This window comes from Leptosomus discolor, chromosome 24 (assembly GCF_034619465.1).
Source record: "Leptosomus discolor isolate bLepDis1 chromosome 24, bLepDis1.hap2, whole genome shotgun sequence".
Lineage (NCBI taxonomy): Eukaryota > Metazoa > Chordata > Aves > Leptosomiformes > Leptosomidae > Leptosomus > Leptosomus discolor.
Window position 1 is genome coordinate 8,438,160 of NC_141414.1, and position 21,811 is coordinate 8,459,970.

General features: G+C 58.4%; 2 protein-coding genes across 2 annotated transcripts in view; one reads left to right on the forward strand and one right to left on the reverse strand.

The window, feature by feature from the left end:
* Positions 1-1,870: 1,870 nt before the first annotated feature.
* PLPPR3 (phospholipid phosphatase related 3) lies at positions 1,871-5,081 on the forward strand. The gene is made up of 7 exons (XM_086477527.1): positions 1,871-1,945; positions 2,126-2,311; positions 2,518-2,647; positions 2,874-3,069; positions 3,150-3,207; positions 3,531-3,704; positions 3,819-5,081. Exons 1-7 carry the CDS (start codon positions 1,871-1,873, stop codon positions 5,079-5,081), a joined length of 2,082 nt encoding a protein of 693 aa, XP_086333653.1.
* A 6,249-nt stretch (positions 5,082-11,330) lies between these two features.
* PTBP1 (polypyrimidine tract binding protein 1) overlaps positions 11,331-21,811 on the reverse strand; it is a 30,720-nt gene continuing 20,239 nt past the window's right edge. The window contains exons 7-15 of the mRNA XM_086477525.1: positions 21,509-21,619; positions 20,968-21,142; positions 20,291-20,368; positions 18,833-18,981; positions 16,142-16,175; positions 15,546-15,638; positions 14,958-15,174; positions 14,635-14,712; positions 11,331-14,274 (exon numbers count right to left, since the gene is read on the reverse strand). Of these exons, the coding sequence (XP_086333651.1) occupies positions 14,142-14,274; positions 14,635-14,712; positions 14,958-15,174; positions 15,546-15,638; positions 16,142-16,175; positions 18,833-18,981; positions 20,291-20,368; positions 20,968-21,142; positions 21,509-21,619 (1,068 nt within the window). The 3' untranslated portion in view covers positions 11,331-14,141. The remainder of the gene's footprint in view (positions 14,275-14,634; positions 14,713-14,957; positions 15,175-15,545; positions 15,639-16,141; positions 16,176-18,832; positions 18,982-20,290; positions 20,369-20,967; positions 21,143-21,508; positions 21,620-21,811) is intronic.

The following is a 21,811-nucleotide window of genomic DNA, read 5'->3' on the forward strand; positions in this document are numbered from 1 at the left end:
GGGATTTAGGCGTTAAATACGCCGGGAGATTTCTGCCCACTTAGGGCCAAAAATGGAACAAGGGCAGCGTGTGGTGGCCGGTGCCGTGGTGTGGGAGCTCGGACGGGACCGTGAGTGGGTGGGCGGTGGGGGGCAGGTGATGGGCCGAGCGTGGGGTGCAGGGCACGGGGCGTGGGGTACGGGCTAGGGCTCGGTTGGGGCCACGATCCGCTGCAAGCGTGGGGCAGGGGAGGGCAGCGCGGGGGTGCCTTGTCCTCCTCCGGGAGGTGCGGGAAGTCCCCGGGGGAGCAAAGGGAATTGCAGCCGCTTCCCCAGCCCTGAGTTTGGGGAGACTCGAGGCTCCAGCTGAGGTTGGCCTCGGGCTCCGTCCCCGGTGCTCCTCTTTCTGCCCCCCCCACCCCCCACCCCCGGCCTCGCTGAGTGCGGGGAAAGGGTTCGCCCCCGCGTCGCCTCCGAGGACCCCGGGACGCAGCGGTGCCCGTGGGGGGAGCGGGTGCCCCCCGGCCGGCAGAGCCCAGGTGGGTGCCGGGGGCTGGCGGAGCTCGGGGCGGTGGGTTTGGGGCTCACACACCCCCGTGCTGGGGGGACTCGGCGAGGGCGGCGGCTTCGCAGGGCAGGAGGATCCCCGGGGCGGTGGGGAGGGGAGACCCCCACTCTCTGCAGCACACGGGGGGGGGGGGGGGGAGGACTGATCCGGGCGGGGCCAGGGGAGGAGGGAGCCCCGGGGGGGCGTGGGGCGGGCCTCTGGGACCCCTCGGTGCCCGGTGCGGAGCCCGGGGCGGGGAGCAGCTTTCGGGGGTGCAGAGCCCGGGGTGCGGAGCAGCTTTCGAGGGTGCAAGAGCAGCGCGGGGGGGTCGGTCCTGCTCGCTGCCCCCGGCCCCGCCCGGCCCTTTGTCTCGCCCCCGATGCCCCCAGACCCCCATCCCCGGCCCCGAGGGGGCTCAGAGACCCGGGAGGGGCCGGAACTGCGGGGCGGGGCGGGGGGCGGTGGGGAGCAGGCGGTGGGGAAGAGGCGGTGGCGAGGAGGAGGAGGAGGAGGAGGAGGAGGCGGGGGCGGGGGCGGAGGAAGCTGCCGCTCCCCGCGCTCCGCCGAGGCAGGAGCATCCCGGCTCCCGGGGAGCCCCGCGGCCGCCGCCCCCGCCGCCCCCCCCCCCCGGCCCCGCGTCGCCCCGGGGCGGCCGCAGCAGAGGTGAGTGGGGGGCGGGGGGCCGCGGGCTGCACAAAGGGCCGCTCCCAGCCCCCCCCCCCCCGCGGCCCGACCCCCCGCCCGCGGCTGCGGCACCGCCGGGAGCGCCCCCCCGGCCCCTGCGCGGGGTGAGCCCCTGGGTGCCCTCTTTGCTGCCCCCCCCGTTAATACCCCCGCGTTATTGGCCGCCGTTATCGCTGCCCCACGCTATCGCCCCCGTTGCTCCATCCCCGTTATCCCCCTCCCCCAATTTTTGTAGCCCGGGGCTCGGTGGCAGCTTCGGGGGGCTGCGGCCGGGGGCTGCCCGGGGACCCCCGTCCTCGGCTCGGCTCTGCGGGCGGCACACCCCCTCCCCACGCCCTCCGCGGCAGCTTCGCTGCCTGTCGCGGTAGTGGCCGCCTGTCGCGACAGCCGAGCCTCCGCCCCACCTGTAGTCGTTGTCACAGCCCCCGGGGTGCTGGGGGTCCCCTGGGGGGGAGCGGGGACAGCCCCGGCCCGGCTCGCCCCGCCGTGGTGCCCGGGGGGGTCCCGGCATCTTCTCCCCGGTGAGCGGCTGCAGGGGGGCTGCGGGGTGAGCCCGAGGGCTGCCCGGACCCCCGCAGGGCCGAGAGCCGGGGGTGACGCTGCTCCCCACAGCAGGGCGGAGGCGCAGCCCGGCGGGACCCCGGCGCCTGCCCCAGGACCATGATCCCCCCCAAGGAGAAGGCCAGGGCTCCCAAGGACAGCATGACGCTCCTGCCCTGCTTCTACTTCGTGGAGGTGGGTACGGGGTGTGTGGGCATGGGGTGGGGGGTCTGAGCCGGGGGCTCCTTCCCCAGGCCCTGGTCCTGCGCTGGCATGGAGGGGACGGGGGGCTTTGCCCCTTCCCGGTGGGGCCGCACGATGCCGGTGCCCGTCGTACTGGGCGGCACGGTGGTCCCCACGCTCTCGCCCCCGCAGCTGCCCATCGTGGCCTCCTCCATCGTGACTCTCTACTTCCTGGAGCTGACCGACCTCTTCAAGCCGGCCAAGGTGGGCTTCCAGTGCTACGACCGGGCGCTCTCCATGCCCTACGTGGAGACCAACGAGGAGCTCATCCCGCTGCTCATGCTGCTCAGCCTGGCCTTCGCTGCGCCTGCTGCCTCGGTGCGTCCCAGGGCTCGTCCCGCTGCGGGGGATTTGAGGATGGAGCCTGCTCAGCGGCAGAGCCAGGGCTTGGGGTCCTGGTACCAGCAGGGGACTGGTGCGGGGAGCCTGGCAGCACCCTGCATCTGTGGGGCGGCACCACCGGCAGCCCAGACCCCCCAGTTCCCCATGGGGCAGCACCCCCTGAGCTGCCGGTTCCTCCCCAGATCATGGTCGGGGAGGGCATCGTGTACTGCCTGCAGTCCAGGCTGAAGGGACGCGCCGGTGCCGAGGGCAGCATTAACGCCGGCGGCTGCAACTTCAACTCCTTCCTGCGCCGCACCGTAAGGTTTGTGGGTACGTTGTGCCGCAGCCCGGGCAGGAGCCCTGGTCTGAGGGGCCGGGGGCTGGAGGGGGTGTGGGGGCACCCTGGGTGCGACAGCAGGAGCGCACGGCCCCACCCAGACCCCAGACACCGCACTGGACGCATCCCAGCGTCTTTGTGTGCCCCGGGGCTGGGTGGGCCCTGGGCGCCCTGTGTGGGGCAGGGGGTGACTCGCCGCCCTGCTCCTGCCATCCCCAGGCGTCCACGTGTTCGGGCTCTGTGCCACAGCCCTGGTGACAGACGTTATCCAGCTGGCCACCGGCTACCATGCGCCCTTCTTCCTGACTGTCTGCAAGCCCAACTACACGCTGCTGGGCACCCCCTGCGATGCCAACCCCTACATCACCCAGGACATCTGCTCGGGCACGGACAAGCACGCCATCCTCTCCGCCAGGTACGTGATGGGGGTGACACCCGTGCCATGATGCTGACCTTCCTGCCCCATCCCAACTGCACCCTCCGTCTCCCCCGCAGGAAGACTTTCCCGTCCCAGCACGCGACGCTCTCAGCTTTCGCTGCCGTCTACGTGTCGGTGAGTTCCCGGCGCTGCCCAGCCCTCGGCCCTGCGTGTGCCGGCTCGGAGGTGGCAGCAGCTCCACGGCACTGGGCAGCAGCATCCCCCTCCTGTCGGCACACGCCCTCCCATGCACAGACAAGCTTTGCCCAGCACACGTGTGCCATGTTGGGTGGGGTGGTTGCACACCCGTGTGCACGCTCAGGCACTTGCAGCACCCACGAGCTCTCTGCATGGCTGGGGCTGGAGGGGGGGGGGGCGCTGCGGTGCCATGGTGGCAGTGGGTGCTGGTGCCATGAGCCACAACTAACGGCCTGTTCCTGCCCCACCGCTGCCACCAGATGTATTTCAATTCCATCATCTCGGACAGCACCAAACTCCTCAAGCCCATCCTGGTCTTCGCCTTTGCCATCGCCGCCGGCATCTGCGGCCTGACCCAGATCACCCAGTACCGCAGCCACCCTGCCGACGTCTACGTGGGCTTCCTGATCGGCTCCGGCATCGCTGCCTACCTGGTGGGTGCTGGTCCCTGCCCTCGGGGCGGCCGCGGTGGCTCGGGAGGGAAGGATGCTGGGTGCAGGCGGCAGTACCCAGCGCTGGGCTGACCCCACACCCCCCCCCCCCCGCAGGCTTACCACGCCGTCGGCAACTTCCGCGCCCCGACGGAGAGGGTCCCGGCACCGGCGCCAGCCAAGGACGCGCTGCGGGCGCTGACACAGCGGGGCCACGACTCCGTCTACCACCAGAACAAGTCGGTGAGCACCGACGAGCTGAACCCGCAGACGCGGCTGGAGGAGGCGGCACGGCCGGTGCCGCGGGAGAAGAACTCCCTGGGCAGCCTGAAGCGGGCCAGCGTGGACGTGGACCTGCTGGCCCCGCGCAGCCCCATGGGCAAGGAGAACATGGTGACCTTCAGCAACACCCTGCCCCGCGTCAACACCCCCTCCATGGACGACCCTGCGCGGCGCCACATGACCATCCACGTCCCCGTGGACGCCTCCCGCTCCAAGCAGCTCATCACCGAGTGGAAGCAGAAGTCGCTGGAGGGCCGGAGCATGACGCTGGCGGAGGAGGCGGCGCACAGTCAGGGCGCTGGGGATGCCGGCGAGGACGTGCCCCCGTCCCTCTACCCCACGGTGCAAGCGCGCTCGGCTGAGCGGGCGGCCATGGGGCCCCGCGTCCTCATCCAGCCCCGGCCGGGCGCCTCGCAGCTGGTGCACATCCCCGAGGAGAGCCAGGCGGGCGCCGGCGTCCCGGCGGGCAGCGGGGCGGCCGTGCGGGCCAAGTGGGTGATGGTGGCGGAGAAGGGGGGGGCACAGCGAGTGGCCAACCCCCCGCGCCTGATGCAGGTCATCGCCATGTCCAAGCAGCAGAGCATCGTCTCCGTCACCCCCAAGCACTCGGAGACGTCCTCGTCCTCCACCAGCTCCGACTCCTCGCAGTACCGCTCGCCCTCCGAGCGGGACAGCTCCAGCATCATCACCATCGACGCCCACGCCCCCCACCACCCCGTCGTCCACCTCTCTGCTGGCAACGGGCCCTGGGAGTGGAAGTCGGGGCCGAAGGGGCCGGAGGGGCCGGACGCCTACGAGCTGGGCGAGATGGGGAAGGATTTCCGCGGCTTCCACCCAGCCAAGAGCGCTGGCGTCTCCCCCGGCTCCTCCGTCAGCGACATGGAGCAGGACGAGCCGCGCTACGGCAGCCTGGCCGCCATCCCGGGGGCGGCGGGGGGTGGCGGGGAGCGGGGGGACGCGCCCCCCGAGGGGCTGCTGGGCACGGCCAGCCGGGAGTCCACGCTGCGGAGGAAGCCGGTGGAGCGGGACGGGCAGGCGGACAGCGAGGTGGACCACTACTACAAGAAAATGCAAGCCAGCCGGAGGTTTAAGGACTGAGCCCCCGCTGCCTTCCCTGCGCCCAGCCCCTCGCTCGCCTGTCCTTGGAGGGGTCTGTAACGCCGGGGTCCCTCTGGGAAGGCGGGGGGCAGCAGGACGGGGCTGTCTGGCATCGGAGCGACCGAGCAGCACGAGGACGTGGCAGAGCGCGGTCACACCGGAGCCTGAGCCGGGCAAGATTTGTGTGGCGACACCCCCCGACGCAGGACCCTGCTCCTGCCTGAGCAGCTGGGGGTCTCGGGGGTCTCTGCCCACCCTGGCCCGTGGGGCTGGGCAGCTCCAGGCACTTTTGACTTTCTTTTTCTCTCTAACACAGGTGCTGACATTTCTGAGGGGTTAATTTATTCCAGCTCTGGATGTGTGTGTCTGTCGGGGGGCGGGAGTCTGGGGTGGGGTGGGGGAGCAAATGGTGCTGAAGGGCTTCAGGGGGGCTGGATCGAGGGGTCATGAGTCGGGGGGGGGGGCGCTGCCGTGGGGCAATGGATGTTGGGGCTCCTCCAAGAGCTCTGCAGGAGGGGTTGTCACAGACCCCCATCCCACGCCACTGGGCTGAGTTGGGGGAGGATGAGGGGGGACAGTGCTGGGGCGGGGGGTGCCCAGGGCCAGGGCTCTGGACAGGCGAAAGCTGTAAATAGTGCACGGGCTGAAGTAGAGGTGGGTGCTGGGGTGGGGGCACGGGGTCTGGGCGCCGGCGGGGCTGGCATGGAGGGGGGCCAGGGCCAAGATCTGTCCCCAGGAGCAGCAGCCCTGTGCTGGGGACCGAGGTTTTGGGGTGGGGGGGTTGGTGTCTCCAGGCTGTGAATGCGTCGGGCAATGGCTAGAACCGCTGTGGTTTGAAAAGCAAATAAAGATGTGGATGTGCCCCGGCTGGATCCTTCGCCAGGGTGGGGGGCTGCTGGTCCCACGGCTGCTGGGGGGGGGCAGGACCAGGGCTTGCCGGCATCTGCGGGGTCTGCTCTGGGCTGGGGAGCGCCGGGGTCTGCCGGCCAGGAGAGCCCCAGCGCTACTGGGGCAGAGCTCAGCGCGGGGGGCTCAGCCTGAGCCTGTGCTGTGGCCAAGCAGCCCAACGGTGAGGGAAGGTGATATGCTGCTCATGCAGTGTGACACCACCCCACCCCCCCCCCCCCCCACCCCCACCCCACCCCCCCCCACCCCCCACCCCCCCCCACCCCGTTCCCAGGCCCCCCACCCCTCTGAAATTGGCTTAGGATCCTTCTTCTCCCTCCACGGGCCAGGTTCAAGCCCCTCCAGGCTCCCCAACCCCTTAACCATCAGGCAAGCACAAGCGATTCCACTACTACAGCACGATGCGTGACCACCCATCGGCTGCCCCTGCAGCGAGGAGGGGGCTGCGAGCCGTGCTGGGTGCTCCATCGCACCCTGGGGAGTTGGGAGGGGGGCTGCGTGGCCCTGGGGCATCGCTGTCACATGCATCGTCCTGCAAATCCCCGTGGACAGAGGGGCCCAGCGCACCGAGACCCCCTTGCCGGAAAGTGCCGCCGCTGCAGTTTCCCACCATGTTGCTGTGGCAACGTGGGCTCTGGCACCGCGCTGGGCTCCCATGTGCCACCGCCGGCAGCGGCACAGCCATGAGGCCGGGAGACCCCCCCGGCCGGTGCCCTGTTGTCCCACGAGAGCAGCCAGCAGAGCCCCGGCAGGGCAGAGGCCATCCCGTGGGCAGGGACCAGCCATGGTGCAGATGTCCACCCATGCCGCCACCTCCCCCAGACCTGTCCCCGTATGGTGGCGGTGAAACCCCGCACGACCCAGCCCCGGTGCGGAGGAGCATCTGCTCCCGTTTGTCACAGCTTGTGGATCACCCCGGGGAGGGGCGGCCGCCCACCGCAGGCAGCCTTCCCCGGGGAGAACCGCGGGCAGGGGTGGGGACGGCCGGGAGAGCGGGCAGCGCTGGGCAGAGGTGGAAAAGCAGCCGAAGCAGAAGGGAGCGAAGCAGGAGCGCTGCCAGGCCGCTCTGGTCTGGCGGGCAGAGGGCAGCTGGGCTGGCAGCCCCGTGCTCCAGCCTGCCCAGTGCCCGCAGCGAAGGGGCTGGAGCAGCCTCGGAGCCTTCCCGGTTTACAGCAGCTCCAGAGCACTGTGGAGTCGAGGCTGGTCTTGCTCCTCAGCCCACGGGAGCTGCCACCGAGCCGGGGCCAAGCCCTGCGGTGCCGCCGCCAGAGCCGACCCAGCCCAGGGCGCAGGGACAGCCCGTGTCCCCCCAAAACCAGGGTGACGTGCCAACAGCACCAAACTGCCACCGCCAATTGGATTAACGGTGGATATCCCAAAGCCTGCGCCTTGCAAACATACAGATTATCCGGCATAATAATGACTCGGTGCTGGAAAAGCCACCCGGGGATTAGCAGGGGGATTGCTGGCAGCAGCTCGAGGTGTGGGGGGCTGCGGCGGGGGCACCGGCGGTTGCATCTGCCCGGTGAACGCTCGGCAAGCCGTGGGTCCGACGCTGGCCGGTGGCAGCACGTGGGACCGAGGCTGCGGCATCCGTCCTTGGCGCCGTGACCAGGCTGGGCCCACGCCCCGCGCTGGCAGCCCTGGGGGAAGGGGGACGCGGGGGGCTCCCACCACCCAGGCCGCCGCCGCCGCTCTCACGGCTCATTGCGGTGAGCGATGGCGTCACACGCTGCTTCACGCGCTGCCTCTGACCCAGCGGTTTCCATAGCAACTGGCAGCCCCGCATTGCTCCCGCAGCCCCCTGCCCCCCCGGGCAGCCCCCCCAGCAGCCGCTGCTGCATTGCTCAGGGACCCACGAGGCCTGTGGGGGAGTGGGAGCATCCTCCTCCTCATCTTCCTCCTCCTCCTCCTCCTCCTCCATCCTCCTCCTCCTCCTCCTCCTCCTCCTCCTCCTCCATCTTCCTCGTCCTCGTCCTCCTCCTCATCCATTATCCTCGACCTCCTCCTCATCCTCCTCCTCATCCTCCTTGTCCTCCTACTCATCCTTCTCGTCGTCCTCCTCCTCCTCCCCTGGTCCCCACCTGTGGCCGCAGAGCACCCCTGCCCTTGGCCGCAGGCAGGAGGGAGCAGACATGGGGTTCCATTGAGGGCTGCCAGACCCCCTCTTGTCACCCCCACCACGGACAGGGGACGGGCACGGCTGGGAGCTGCAGCGGGGACCTGGCATGGGCACCGTGACCCCACGGCTTTGAGTGGGGCCGATGCTCCCGGTCCTTTGGCGAGCAGGCGTGGCCAGGCTGATGGATCCTGTGGTGCCCGAGCCCAGCTCCCCCGGCACGGGCTTCGGCCAGGACTTGCCATGGACAGCGAGTGTCCGGCGAGCCCTGATCCAGTCTTTTCTCCCTGGCACACGTCCCTGTGACCCCCCGGCTGTGACCCGGGAGAAGCGCCCAGCTTTGGGGCAGACAAAGGGCTCAGCCCATTCACCACCGACAGGCATCGCTGCCCCCCCTCCCCTGTGGTTTCTTTGCCCCCCAGCCAGGGGTACCTGCTTTGGGACCCCCTCTCTGGCTGCAGGGAGCGAGGAGGTGAGAGGAGATGTCACCCTCGTTAACCAAAGGGCAGTTGCTAATTGCTGCTGGAGGGCTGGGCACAAGCAGCGGTTCCCGCAGACCCTGTACAATACGGACATCGGACCCAAGGGGTGGCCGGGGCCCGGCACCGTCAGGACCGGGGGACCGAGACGAGGGGTTCGCTCCCCTTAACCACGCTCGAGAGCGACGATGCCGCTCGACGGCGTCTTTATTGGAAAAGCTGCAACTTCACTTTCACTAAGGGAGCTTGAGCGCCCCGGGGTGCAGCAGCCCTGGGTGAGGGGGTTCCCGGGGTCACCTCCCCCCTCTCCCTGCCGCGCCATTGGGAGGGTTCGCATGGCGCCGACTGCCCCAGCCATGTGTGGCAGCGGGGCAAGGGGCTGGAGCAAATACGGGTGCGGGGTGTGCAGGGGCCCCCCGGCCGGAGCAGCCCGGGGCGCAGCAGGGGCACCCCGGGAGCAGCAGCCCCCACAGGGCTCGGCCGTTGTGCCACGTTCGCTGAATTCTGCTCCCAGGGACGTGTGCGCAGAACTTCGCCCTTGCTCTGAGCTGGTGTGGAAGGGCGGTTTGACCCCGAGAGCTGGCGAGGGCGGCGTGCTCCGCTGGGAACAACCCAGGCCGCCGGCCGCCAGCGTTTTCCCGCCGGAGGCACCTTTGGAAAAGCCGCCTGCACCGGCCAGCGAGGCGGCCTCGCTCCACGCACCGGCAGGAGCTGGCGTCCCGTCCCGGAGCCGCGGCGATGCCAACCCCACACCAACCCCACGGGCAGGACCCATCCTCCCGCCGGGCAGCTGCCACCGTTCCCATGGCGACCCAGCCCCACGATCAATATTTGCTTCGCTGGCAGAGCTGCGAGGCCGTAATTACTGCACCGGGCAGCTAATTAGCAATTCATTGCTCGTCGGAGAGGGACAGGGCAGGGGTCCGCCCGGCCGGGCAGAGGAGGGTGCTGCAGGCCTCCCGCCTGCCCCAGGGCACCAGTGCCTGGTTTTGCTGCCACAGCGCCTGGTCTTCACCGCAAGGAGAAACAACCACGGACGTCGGTGCCCGCAGCTTTGTCACGCTTCGTGACTCTCCCAGAGCACCGAGAGCCGCCCGGCCCCGGAGAGCAGGAGGCTGCGGAGCCAGCCCGGGGCAGGGAGGTGCTGCGGATCCCGGCGGGGCTCTGCTGCTCGGGCGCCTCTCTGGAAGATCAGGCTGCAACCACCTTCCCAGCGTCAGCCACCGCCAACCTCATCTAGAAAACCAGACAGAGCGGCGGTGTGTGCCCAAGCCCGTGACACTGGGGATGGGCTGTGCACCTCGCTCCCGGAGAACTCGCTGGACCAAACCAGGAGCAACCGACTCGCCCCCTCCCGCGGGGCAGCGGCGCACACAGCTCGGCCTCGCTTTCCCACAGCCAGAGCCCGGCCAGGGAAGAGGCCGCCGTTACAAATCCCATTATGCTTTCAAGGAACAACAGGGACCTCTTTCAGCCGCCCGAGGCTCGCAGGACCCCGCTCGGCAGCCGTGGGGGCTGCAGCTGCACCCCGGCGCCCATGGAGTTCCTGTTCAGCGCCAAGGGGCTCAACGCAAGGTGAAGGGGCAAAGGACGGGAGCCAGCAGAGCCACGGAAGCAACGGCTCAGTCCATTTATTCTCCCAAGGACACAGGTGCCCACCCATGGGCCCACCCGCATTCCCCAGTGTCCCCAGCTCACAGCACTGGGGGGCTGGACCCTCGGTCCTGTTCAGCTGAGCAGCGAGGCCAGGGGCTCTCGGCAGGGAGCGAGGGGCACAGCATGCTGGTGACCGGCCACCGAGGGGCTGGGCTGCACCCTGGCATCCCAGGGGGGGCTCTGGGGGAGCACAGCCCCTCTCCCAGCCCAGGGGCCCAGCCTTGCTGCCTTCCCCTCTCCCCACCAGAGGTCTCGGTCTGTTCCCTTCTCCCACCGCTGCCTGCCAAAACAAAGCCGTGGAGTCCCCCACCCAAAAGCTCAGGCCTGCCTCCATCGCAGGCCAGGGCACAGGGGGAAGCCTTTACTCTTGGAAAGGGATTTTAACAGAGCTGAGCACACAGGTAAGAAGCCGGAGTGCGTAAGGAAAAGCCCTGCTCCCCAGGGAGCCCACGGACACGCACGTGTGCCCAGCACTGCTGGGGTATTTGCACATCGGAGCAACCCGTGAGAAGCGAAATGACCTGCAGCTCAAGGGGAGGCCCCTGCTCCCCCCAGCTGCGAAGCTGCACCCTCCAGGCGGGCAGAGCTGCGACCCACCTACGGTACAGCACTACAGAGAGGGGAAGGCATCCGAGTCGAGAGGGGGTTATTTCATGGTTTATGAGCTAGAACATATGGAAAGTTTAGGAACATGAAGTAAAAAAAAAAAAAGTGTTGGAGCGTGACAAAGGCAGAGCATCAGTTAAGGCCCCACAACCCCCGACCTTGTCGAGCACCAAAGGGCTGGGGCGCACAGGGCCGGGAGGGACCCGTGTCACAGCCCCCCGCCCCTCGCTCGGCCCAGGGTGCTGAGAGGGACAAACACTCCGCCAGCCCAGAGGTACGGGAAGAGTCAAAGTTACACAAAATGAGGCAGCTGAAATTACATTAGAAGGAAAAATCAGAAGCAAAACAGGCACAATAAAAAGATAGGAAAATCAGAAGCAAAGAATACAGAAGAAATTTATTGAAAGCACAAGTACAGACTGGCCAATAACTGCTTTCTACAATCTGAACAGTAAATAATGGAGCTACAGAAAGGTACAAAGGTTGTTATAAAATAGTTTTAATTTCATTTCTTTTTGCATTACAAACATTCTTTGAAAGAGGCAATGGAATTCTGATGTTGTGTATGCTTACCCTCCCCACCCCACCTTCCACAATACTGAACCTGTAATAGCTGTTATCAAAATATACAATACATCTGTTCACCATAAAAAACTGGGTTTTGCTGCCCCCTCACGTCTTACAACAGGTATAAAAAAATTATAAATATGTACACCCTTTTGTTACTCACATTCTTTACATGCAAACACAGGGATCCAAAGGAAAAACCCACCACCGCCCGGGGTCCGGGGCTCCCTCCACCCGCCCGCGTCTCGCAAACCACGGGGCCGCGGGCGGCCATGCCGGCGGTGAAGGCCCCCGGCCAGGCGTCATTCCACGAGCCTCTTCCCCGCATCCCGGGTGAGGTTGGTCGAACGCGACTCAAGGTTACACCACGGCCGTTCCGCTCGGGTTGCGCATGGATCCTCGGGGCGCGCTCCCTGCGCCGCGCTCGGCGGCACCGGCGCTCCCCGGCTGCGGGAGGAACCGATTTTTCACTTGGGGAGGGAGAGGAGCAAACTAACGCTAGCTGACAACTACCAAGACACCTGAATTTGCCCTCCTGAACACCAGATGCTGGCGAGGACACACGGAGCCTTCCAGAGAGGCAGCCGCCGGGCGGCACCGAGGCTCGCCCAGCTCGAGGGGGAGCCGCAACCAGCGTCCCCCCAGCCACCGCACGCAGAGCGGGGCAGTCGAGGCCCGCCGGTGCCACGCCAGCAACCCTCGCTCGGGCCTCGTGCCCCTCCGGCACAGCTCACAGCCTCGGGAGCTCAGGGAGGAGCTAAGAACAGTTAAGACTTCTCCGAACACTCAGTGCTAGGCAAGTCAAGAGCTCCCACGGTAAGCAAGGAAATCGTAACTTGCAACACTAAGACAATTAAAAAACAAACTTTGGTCCACAATTTGCAGAAAAACCCTGAAAAAAAGTACAAGATTCTTGTTATTTTGCATCCGAACAGGTTGCAGGTTAGAGGGAAATGTAAGGCAACATCGGATCACACAACAGAAGGCAGAATGGCCCGGGAAAGAGTTGTAAGCCAGAAAAAACACCCCAAAAGGTTGCATCATTGGGAAAAAACGATCTGCTGCATTCTACTTTTAATAAATTCCCTTCCTATAACTTAAAAGATCTGGGCTCGTAGGTTAAAAAGGTAAAAACTTTAGCCTGGGTCCTTTTACTTCAATCACAAGCTACTGGTGCTCGTTATCGCCAGCGCTTCGCTTTGGAAGTCCGCTTCGCTTCACATGATTGATTGGTTTCGTTACATCACTCGTCCTCAGTCATGACCTCAGCCTGGTAACTAAATTCCTGCCCTACAGTTTCAATTACAAAAAAAAAATAAAATAAGAAAGTACAGCATACAAGGGTAATACCACAAAGGAGTAAATTTAGATTACGTTTATACCATCTTATCGTTCTATAAAAAGGTACTTAAACTATTCCTTTTGCATATAGAGAGATTAGAATATTTGGTCAACTGGAAATATTGCTAGGCACAGATGACAGCAACGGCATCAAAAAGTATAATACAAGAATTAAAACAAAAAGCTCAAATGCTGAAGACATGCTATAAGAATGACGGCAGAGCTACATCGGTCTTGTTAATCTCAAATTAGGGGCACGAAGGTGACTCACGCGAACACCTTTCTAACGTGGGATATCCAAGAACTCCTCGAATCCTAGCCAAGTATTTAGATATATATATATACACACACGATTTCGACAAACTCGCAATGATTCGTCTTCACAAGTGTCCAACAGTGGTTAATTTTGTATCTTGATCAACGCTCTTGGGAAGGGCAGAGCCTGTTGGCTTGTGACTGACAATGGAATGTGGTTTGGTCTCGGGACGCTTCCCCACCCAGACCTTTCTGCTCAGCCTGAACGCTACGGACAAAGGGTCTCACGTTTAACTCCCGCTCGGCGGTTTGCAGATGGCGACAACCACAAGCAGATTGGAGGTGGCATGAAGACACGTGACACTGTGCAGATCGAGACATTTCACGGGCAGTGGCACACAACTGCCCGAAGAGTCAAAGCCCAATATTTTCTTTATCCACTTTGCCAGCTCCACTCGTCCTTCCCTACAACAAGCCGATCCGGTAACCAGAGCTCACACTCCCCTCAACTCTCCCAATCCACTCCCTGCAGTTCCGATGGTTTCCCCAAAGAAGAAAGAGGTTTAAGGCACAGGACAGCAGATGCACAGTCAAGGTAGGATCAATGCAACTTAAGCTTTGTGCTGGGCGAGTTGGGAGCTCCTATACACCATGCGTCTTGCAAAATCCTGACTCAAAGGCGCTAAAGTGAATTCACACAGTGGTTTTAGGTCTTTCAAGGCATGGATGGGTAAAGAAAATAAAAAAGGCATCAATGTGAAACCTGATAAACTTGTTAGGATCTGCTTTTTGGGGGAGGAGGAGCAGGAAGGGAGGGGAATTTCCCAGAGCAGGTTCCAAAGTGTAAACTTTAACTTGTGATTTTTATTTGAACAGTCAAGATTGTTACCCATCACCGCAAGGTTAGCAATATGAATTAGATTTAATTTTTCTTTTTTAAAAACCGGTAAACTGATTTCTCTTTAAAAAAATAAAATCTCTGGTCTTTTAAGGTCACTTCAGCTGCATTTTTAAAGTGGCTTTTTTTCTGGAATGATGGAAGTTGAAACCCTAGTGTTCAGCCTTTTAAGGTTAAGGCTGAACCCAAGAGGTTTTAAGTCAAGTCCATTTTGTCTCGCGCCTTCCAAAGCTTTAAATGGTGGACTTCGAGAAGGACACACGCAGGTGATGATTCTCACCCAGGTCATGATTATGGAGGTCAATGAGGGACTGAATGGCTTCTTCCAGAGAGCCCATCTGGATCAGAGCCATTTTACGGTCCTTCCTGACAAGACACAAGTTCACATCACGGTCAGTACTGCTGGGCACGCGCTCCTCAACTCGAGGCAGGCTTCTCACCCGGCAGAAACCCAGCACCAGGTAACCACAACACCCCTCCCTTCAACACGGGAGCATCTACCTGCAGATAAACAGCACACCCCAACTCCCCGCCCCGTGGCCTCAGCGCCCTTCATCTCACACCCACCCTGCACTCCGTCCAGGGCATCAAAGGCCTCATCCATCATGGACGATTCTGCTCACCTTTTGCTCGCCCAGAGCTGGAACTTGACCAGAACTAAGGACTTCTACCCTTCTCGTACTGAAGCGCCCAGTGTAAGGACGGGGCAGAAGAGAAAACACTTACTGGAAGAATTTGAATCCTTTGACCATCCCACCATTGCTTGAAAACAACATCTTAAGGTCGTCTTCAGTTATCGAAGGCCTGAAACAGAACAGTTTTTCCAGTCAAATGTACGTTGACAGACTAAATCTCTAAAACCCAGTTCTCATCAGAGCCTTTCCTAAGTTCTCTACCAGTAGCTTCTCGGACTGGAAAGGCAACGAGAACAGGAAGACGGGCAACCTTTCCCCTGCCAGCGGCAAAAAGCTGACCGTGTTCACTCTCACGCTGGATTTGCGGACATCTTTACACTCGGCCATACAGGGGCTCTCCGCACAGGTACTTACGGAATATTGGACAGATGAAGGGTGGCAGAAGGGGGAAAGATGTTTTGGAAATTTTTGGAGCCTGGTTTCTTGAAACGATGTAGAGGAGAGTTTCCATAGTCCTTCGTCAGGCCTTGGTCCTCCTGTCCCTCGCGGGGCAGCTGGACTGTCTGATGCTTGGACAAGGTGATACGGATCGGCTTCCCGTGAAGCTTCTGACCATTTAAATGGCTCATGGCTGCAAGGGTTAGAGACAGCACTGACTGCGGTGGCCTTCCAGGGCTCAGACGTTCAAACCAAAGCCAGAATCTCATTCTAGTTCTTCCCTGTGCAGACTGCTCCAGGAGCTGCACGCCAGGCACCGTTACTCTGCCTCCCTCTATTGTTTCATCTCCTTTCCCTCTAGACTGCCACACACTAACGGACCGTACCTCCTCCAGAGCTGCCCCAAATCTGTAGCACGTACGTGGGGAAACAGTTAAGTGCAAGGACACACTCAGGGTTTGGGTCTTTGTTTGGGAGAGAAGAACGTACTGACATGACATGAAAGCTTTAATTACCCATCAGGTCCCTTCACGCTAACAGACGGATACTTTTAAGCTTGCTTACCAAGCTGGGCCTGGTTTCCATCAGCCATCTGAACCAGGGCATTCTCTTTCTTATTAAATAAAATCTTCACCCTCTGCACATCACCATAGACTCCTTCAAAAAGTGAGGAAACAAGAACAGTCTTAGGTAGGGAAAAAAATGAAGTCTCATTCAACTTAATATTAATATTAGCTAATCAATCCAACAGCAAAAACATTCATTCACAACCAGAACCGATCTCATTCCAACCATGGTTACTTATTCTGCTCTAATTAAGGAAAATTCTTATATAGCAGAATAATAATGGAACAATACATTAAAGAAAAGACACTGGGTTTCAGCAAAAAGCAAAACTCTTACTGCCAGAAGACTGGACAATTTAGCATGCTATCACAATTTAAAACTCTTACAAAAGACATGCAAAGCAATAAACCATGCATAACTCAACATAAAATAAAGGCAAACTAAATTAAACAGCAAACTAAGTAAACAATGTAAAAATGAAATTATGCATTCAAAAAAATGGCAAACTGCAAACTGTACATTTTTGAAGTATCAAAAAAGTAATCTCAAATAAATGAAAAACAAGGTAATAAAAAGTGTGAATAATAACATACCGAAAAGAATAAAGAGGCATTGGGGTGTAACTCTCTTTAGAGAACAGCAGAGCAAGGCAGCGGAGGGACAGGGAAGAGGTAAGGAATCGAAGGGGAGAGCGAGGTTGCACAAATCGTCCACAACGAGGAAGGGCAGAGTCCCCGCAGGAAATGGCGAAATTGGTTGATGGATGATGAAGTTTTCAAGATGGTTAATATTGAAGGGCAGGTTGGTTTCCGAAGAGCAGGGTTTTTTTTTTTTTTGGAAGGGGAATGTTTTTATTTTTTGTTTCAAGCAACAACAGGAAGCAGAAGTACCGTGCAGTCAGTTGGCAAAGAAATTCCGGATCAGGGGAAGAAAAAAAATTCAGGGATGGGGAGAAAAGAAAAAAGTAGCAAAAAACACAGGTCAGTAAATACATAAGGAAATATGTAGTGTTCCATCAGTCAGATTTATAGAATTCTACATACAATAACTTGTTTACAGAAACAGTTAATGGGTTTTACCTAGTGGAACACAATGATAAAGAAAAGGCATTTTTACTTAAGATATACAAAGAAGTAAGAGACAGTATCACGACAGAGTGACTTCTACAGGCTTTGATATTGAACCAAATGGCAACGATGTTCCCCAAAATTTGACTACAAGTATTTTCTGCGATTACAAGAATGCCTCAGAAGAAATGACTGCGGGGATCGACCCAAACACAGATGTACTGGCTGCCTCGGGACCGCGGCCGCAGGGAGCGGTCCGCATCGCAGCACTCAGCCGTACCCACACCAGCCCAATTTAGACGCCAACCGCTGCCTCTGAAGCAGAGGTTATCCTGGCGAGCAGCTGTAGCACTACAAAACCCCCGCGGTCTGTCAGCGGCATTTGCTATAGAGGACTCGGCACCTCTTCGCAACAGAGGTCTCTCCCCTTCCACCTCTGCGGCTCGGCCTCGCCTCGCGGAAACCCCGCGCTGCCGCTCCTCAGCCGGAAGGCGGGAAAAGCACCTCCGCTCCCAGCAACACCGACTTCACGGCAGGCAGGAGTCTGCGCTCAAAGCCAAAGTCAGCACAAGCCGAGACACACGGACAACCGCCGCTCACCGCGGAAAGGAAAAAGGGAGCAATTCCAGTTTCCGTGATTCCAGTTCAGAAAGCACCTTACACGTTAGGGCAGAGCAGTCACTCCAGCGAAATACTGTCTCTTAACTAACTGGTCGTGGCACAGGTAAGTTTCTACAACACTGATTACACAGGCAACGGAAAAAGTTTCAGGTCTGTTAGTTCACAGCTTCAGTACAAGTATCAAAGTCTCTCTAGCCCAAAGATAAGCTGGATGGATAGTGAAGAGCTCATCAAAAAACACAAGGCATGAAATAACTGCTTCCTCCTGCTTCAGCGAGGACTGTGCACACGTTCAGACACTGCCCAGAGCCGTGAGCACGTGCAGATTAAGCAGAGGTAGGGCACAGCCCTTCGTCCTGCCACTGCCATCCAGGCAACGCAGACTCATCCCAAGAAACACACGCTTGACCGTTATCACGCTGGTCAACAGTAACGACACCAGCTCTTAACGTCCATGACTTCTGTCACAGGACCGAGCCAGAGATGACAGTTCCTGGAATGGCAGAGGAGTTCCTCGGCAGAAAGAGCAACTCACCCAAACAGCCCCTGCTGTTATTTCATGCCCTGGAGAAAACAGTAATGACAGATAAAGAGCAGTCTGAAATACTGATTCAATTGGTTCATCTCATCAAGAGTTTAAACGTTTAGATTGTTCATCACATCCAGGCTTCCCCTTTGATGCAAGAGAGGTTTTGCGGTTACTCTGACATCACTGGTTAAGTCTTTGCAAAGTAGTATTAACTTGTGTGCACAGTCCCACCAGTTAAAGAGTTTTTCAGCAGAGGCTCATCATACTCTACTGCACACACTACATGATTCTACACTTTCAATCCAACAAAGAGCCAGAAGCTGACTGAAGAAAATCCAAGATACCCGTATCAAATTCTCTGTGATGCCGTCTTCCATTAAAGAAGATTTTTGTTCAAATATTACTTGCTTTATTTTTAAAGGAACCCAAATATTTCAACTCACTAAGTTAAGTAGAATTGAAAATGTAAACTGTGAGCTGTTAAGGGGTTCAGCTAAGGAAAAACTCCCAGGAATCTTGGAAAGGGAAAATGTGCAAGCACGTGGCAGAGGAAATACTGCACAGGTACAAGGTCAAGCTGGCAGGGGTCCAGACACTACACAGAAAGAGCAAAGGTCAGAATGAACTCTCTCTGTAGTTCTGAATTAATGTATTAAAAACCAGAACATGCCGAGGAAAAGAAAGAATGGACATGACTATTCTGTGACCCAAGTGACACTATTCCATGGGGATGGCAGGGAGACTCCAAATAAAAGAGGGAGGAAGGGACAGGCATTGTAGTCTTTACGGGACAAGAGCAGACAGGCAGCATCCTTGGCTTTGAACCAAAGAAGAGCAAGACTTTAATTTGAGATGGACTTTCTCATTTCCCTTCAGCAACTAGAGTACTGATCTGCTTTGAGTTTTAGAGCCGGCAGAGCACGTCATCTGCTTTTCTAGTTTTGCCGTTTCCTTTAGGATACAGTAGGATTTCACTTTCAATGTGTTTCAGCACAATCTGTGTTCAGAAAGTGAAAGCAGAGGTAACAGGAAGGAGAAAAAAAGAGTAAAGTTAGGACTCCACTAACCTCAGGATTCAGATTGCTAACCAGCAGAACAGAGTTCCCTGCCCCAGTGAGGCCGGGAATGGCAATCCGTCCCGCTGCAGCCGCTGCAGCTGCTGCTGATGGGATAGCCAAAGGAGCTAGTGCTCCATGAACATTTGGAACTGACAGGCCTGGAAATCAAAGAATATCAACCAGTAAAGCAATTAACAGCACGTACTCTAGTGTATCTGCTGCACCAGAAGGGAGAACAGTGCCCCTCAACACACGAGTGGCCGTTCAAACCACAGCGACCGGCTAGTCCGAGAGCAACAGGAGCCTCCAGTTCTGGTGCTGCAGGGAATGGTAACCATTTCTCACAGGATTTGCTCTTGGAGTGCCTGGTGCTTAGAGGTGCCTCAGCACTACCTTGTGGACTACAACATTTTGCACGTTTCGCAGGAAGCGGAATCAGCACAAAGCCTCAGCTCTGTCGGTGCAGGAAAGGTATCACAAACAGTGCATTTGTCAGGTCTTTCCAACCAGTGCATGCCAACAACGCTTTGTTCTTTAACCATGCAGAGAACAACGAGACACTGTGTGCTACCGCCAGCTAACCTCTTCTCGAACGGAGAACCCCTACAGTGTGATTCACAGGCGTTTCGGGTTGCTCACAGTAACAGCCGGCACCTCACTGTAGGAGCCCCCCAAAGGGAAGAGCTTTCGAGTTCCAGCACCAATTGCCAGTAATCAATAAACGCCATCGCGGCTCCAAGCGGCACCGTCCGTGTCCCCAGGACAGGGGATCGACACGTTAGCGGTTCCACAGTGCGGTGGTGCTTGTTTGTCAGAAGCAAGGAAATTCCATCAAGTCAACATAGCTTGGTGTGCTACGAAAAACAGAGCAAAATTGTTTCATCTAGCACTCCAGCCAGCGTCTTTAGCACCTAAACCCTACGACTTTAATCTCAGACACTTGGCTACTTGCAGAAGCAGCAGGAACTCGTCACCTGCAATACAAGCTGTGAACTTCACAGCGCACCTGTAAGGGTGTATGTAACCAGGCTGGTGTCTGAACAGTAGCTTTGCTCAAAATGTTTAGGAACACACAGACAAGGATTCCTTGCTTTTGACCACATTTACAGCTGTCAAAGTGAGTTTCCGACCTCTGCAATCACATGAGGAAATTCCAAATACAAAACGCTTGATCTCCTCCCCATGTCCCCCGATTATTTTAAATACTGCCCTTACTGTCTTGCCCATCCTGCTACTCATTCCCCCTCCCGTCCCTGGGGCAGGGGCTAGCCAGAGGTGCTACAGCTGCACACTCGCATTCCCAGTCACGGTTATGCACTGAAACACCATCCCCTGCCATGCCTAAGTGCCAGCATTTAGAATTTACATGACTAACCCCAATAAAAGTATCACTACTTAGCTTTAAAACATCAAGATGCTTCAGCAACAGAAAACCTATATAAAATTTCAACTTACGAAATACAGTACCTGCAGCCTGAGGAATTGCAAAGGCAGGAGGAAAGCCAGCTCCTGCATATGGAGAAGCAGATATTATTCCTGGGGCACCTGGGAAAGACAGACACATTATACAAAAACAAGTAACAGCAAGAAAACCCCAGACTTAACTGGAATGTCTTGATCTGTCCTTCAACATAAGCACTTAGTTGAAAGCTAAACCTTAAAAGAAACAGTTCAGAAATGTCTCTAACATAACACCGAGCTTCAAGAAACCACAACCACTCCTCCTCGAACTCTGCTGCTCCCAAACAGCTATCAGAACGTAGCTGCTGACCACCACCCAAGCTGGTAGCTCCTCTACCTGCTCAACCGTGACAGTCTGAAGCACAGGTTACACCCCCCTGCGCTGTCCCCGGGCCCACACTGCAGCACAACGGCAGGTGGCACCAGCAGCACAGACGGCTGGAAAGCCTTGCCCAGGCCTCCCCAAACAGAGGAGCTCTCAAAGCAGCAGCAAGCACCCACATCCCTATGTCCCTGCTGCTACCTCGTACGACTCTGACCCAGCAGTCCCCACATTTCCCTCATCAGTCGCATTACTCCAAAATTTCCTACAGCCAAACACACTAGGATTACGTCCCCTCCCCTTCCCCAACTGACACCCATATCAGTTATATTAGTCCTGCTCCCACTTCAGGAATTCTCACCAAAAGCAGCTGCCATGGTCTGATCAAGAGAGGGCTGGTTATCCCCAGAAGGTAGGTCTGGTCGTGTGTAATCTCTGCTCTTATCATTGTTGTATTTTACATTGAGACTTGTGAGCTTTGAGAAATCTATACGCAGCGTACAGCAGGCATTGTAGATATTCTGTCCGTCTAAAGACTGCAAGAAACAAACCATTCTTCATCCAAGGTGCATTTATACCAAGACCACAGCAATAAATCTCTGGAGAGAGAAGGTGTTACATCACCCCAGGTACCAGTGCTCCATCTGCGGGCACGCAGGTATCTTGCTCTGCGTGGAGAAAGCACTGCTTCATCTTACCCCTTCGGGGTCCACCCACGTCAGCCGTGCTGCTCTTGCTGGGGAAATCCCCTCCCACTGACACTCTGCGTCAGGGCAATCCTCACATAAACCTAACACGGGCACCGAATACCCCAAAATCTGGTTTCTAACATTGATCCTAGCTTAATAAAAGCAAGCTTAAAAGATAATTCAGGTGTTCAGCCCTGCAAGCATACTACTCACCAGTTTGGCATGCTGAGCACTCACTGGGTCGGCATATTGTAACAGGGCCTGAAACTGGTTGTTCTTCGTGAATGTAATTATTTTCAAGACTGTACCAAACTTGGAAAAAATCTGAAAGATAATATTTGCATTTCCAGTAAGTTAATTTCATATTGATCGTAATTATTAGAAGCAGAAATAACAGAAGTCACCCTTTTGCCTTGCTAGCTTGACAACTGAAAAATCTAAGGTTTTAAGCTACACCACGGGTGGTGTTTAACTGGCACCGTGGCATCAGACTAGAAAAACATCAGGGTGACCAGA

Excerpts from the sequence above, each read along its gene's own strand:
- PLPPR3 (XM_086477527.1), top strand. The coding sequence starts at position 1,871 with ATGATCCCCCCCAAGGAGAAGGCCAGGGCTCCCAAGGACAGCATGACG. Across the intron at positions 1,946-2,125 it reads CCTGCTTCTACTTCGTGGAG|CTGCCCATCGTGGCCTCCTC; the intron begins GTGGGTACGGGG and ends TCGCCCCCGCAG. Across the intron at positions 2,648-2,873 it reads CCGCACCGTAAGGTTTGTGG|GCGTCCACGTGTTCGGGCTC; the intron begins GTACGTTGTGCC and ends TGCCATCCCCAG.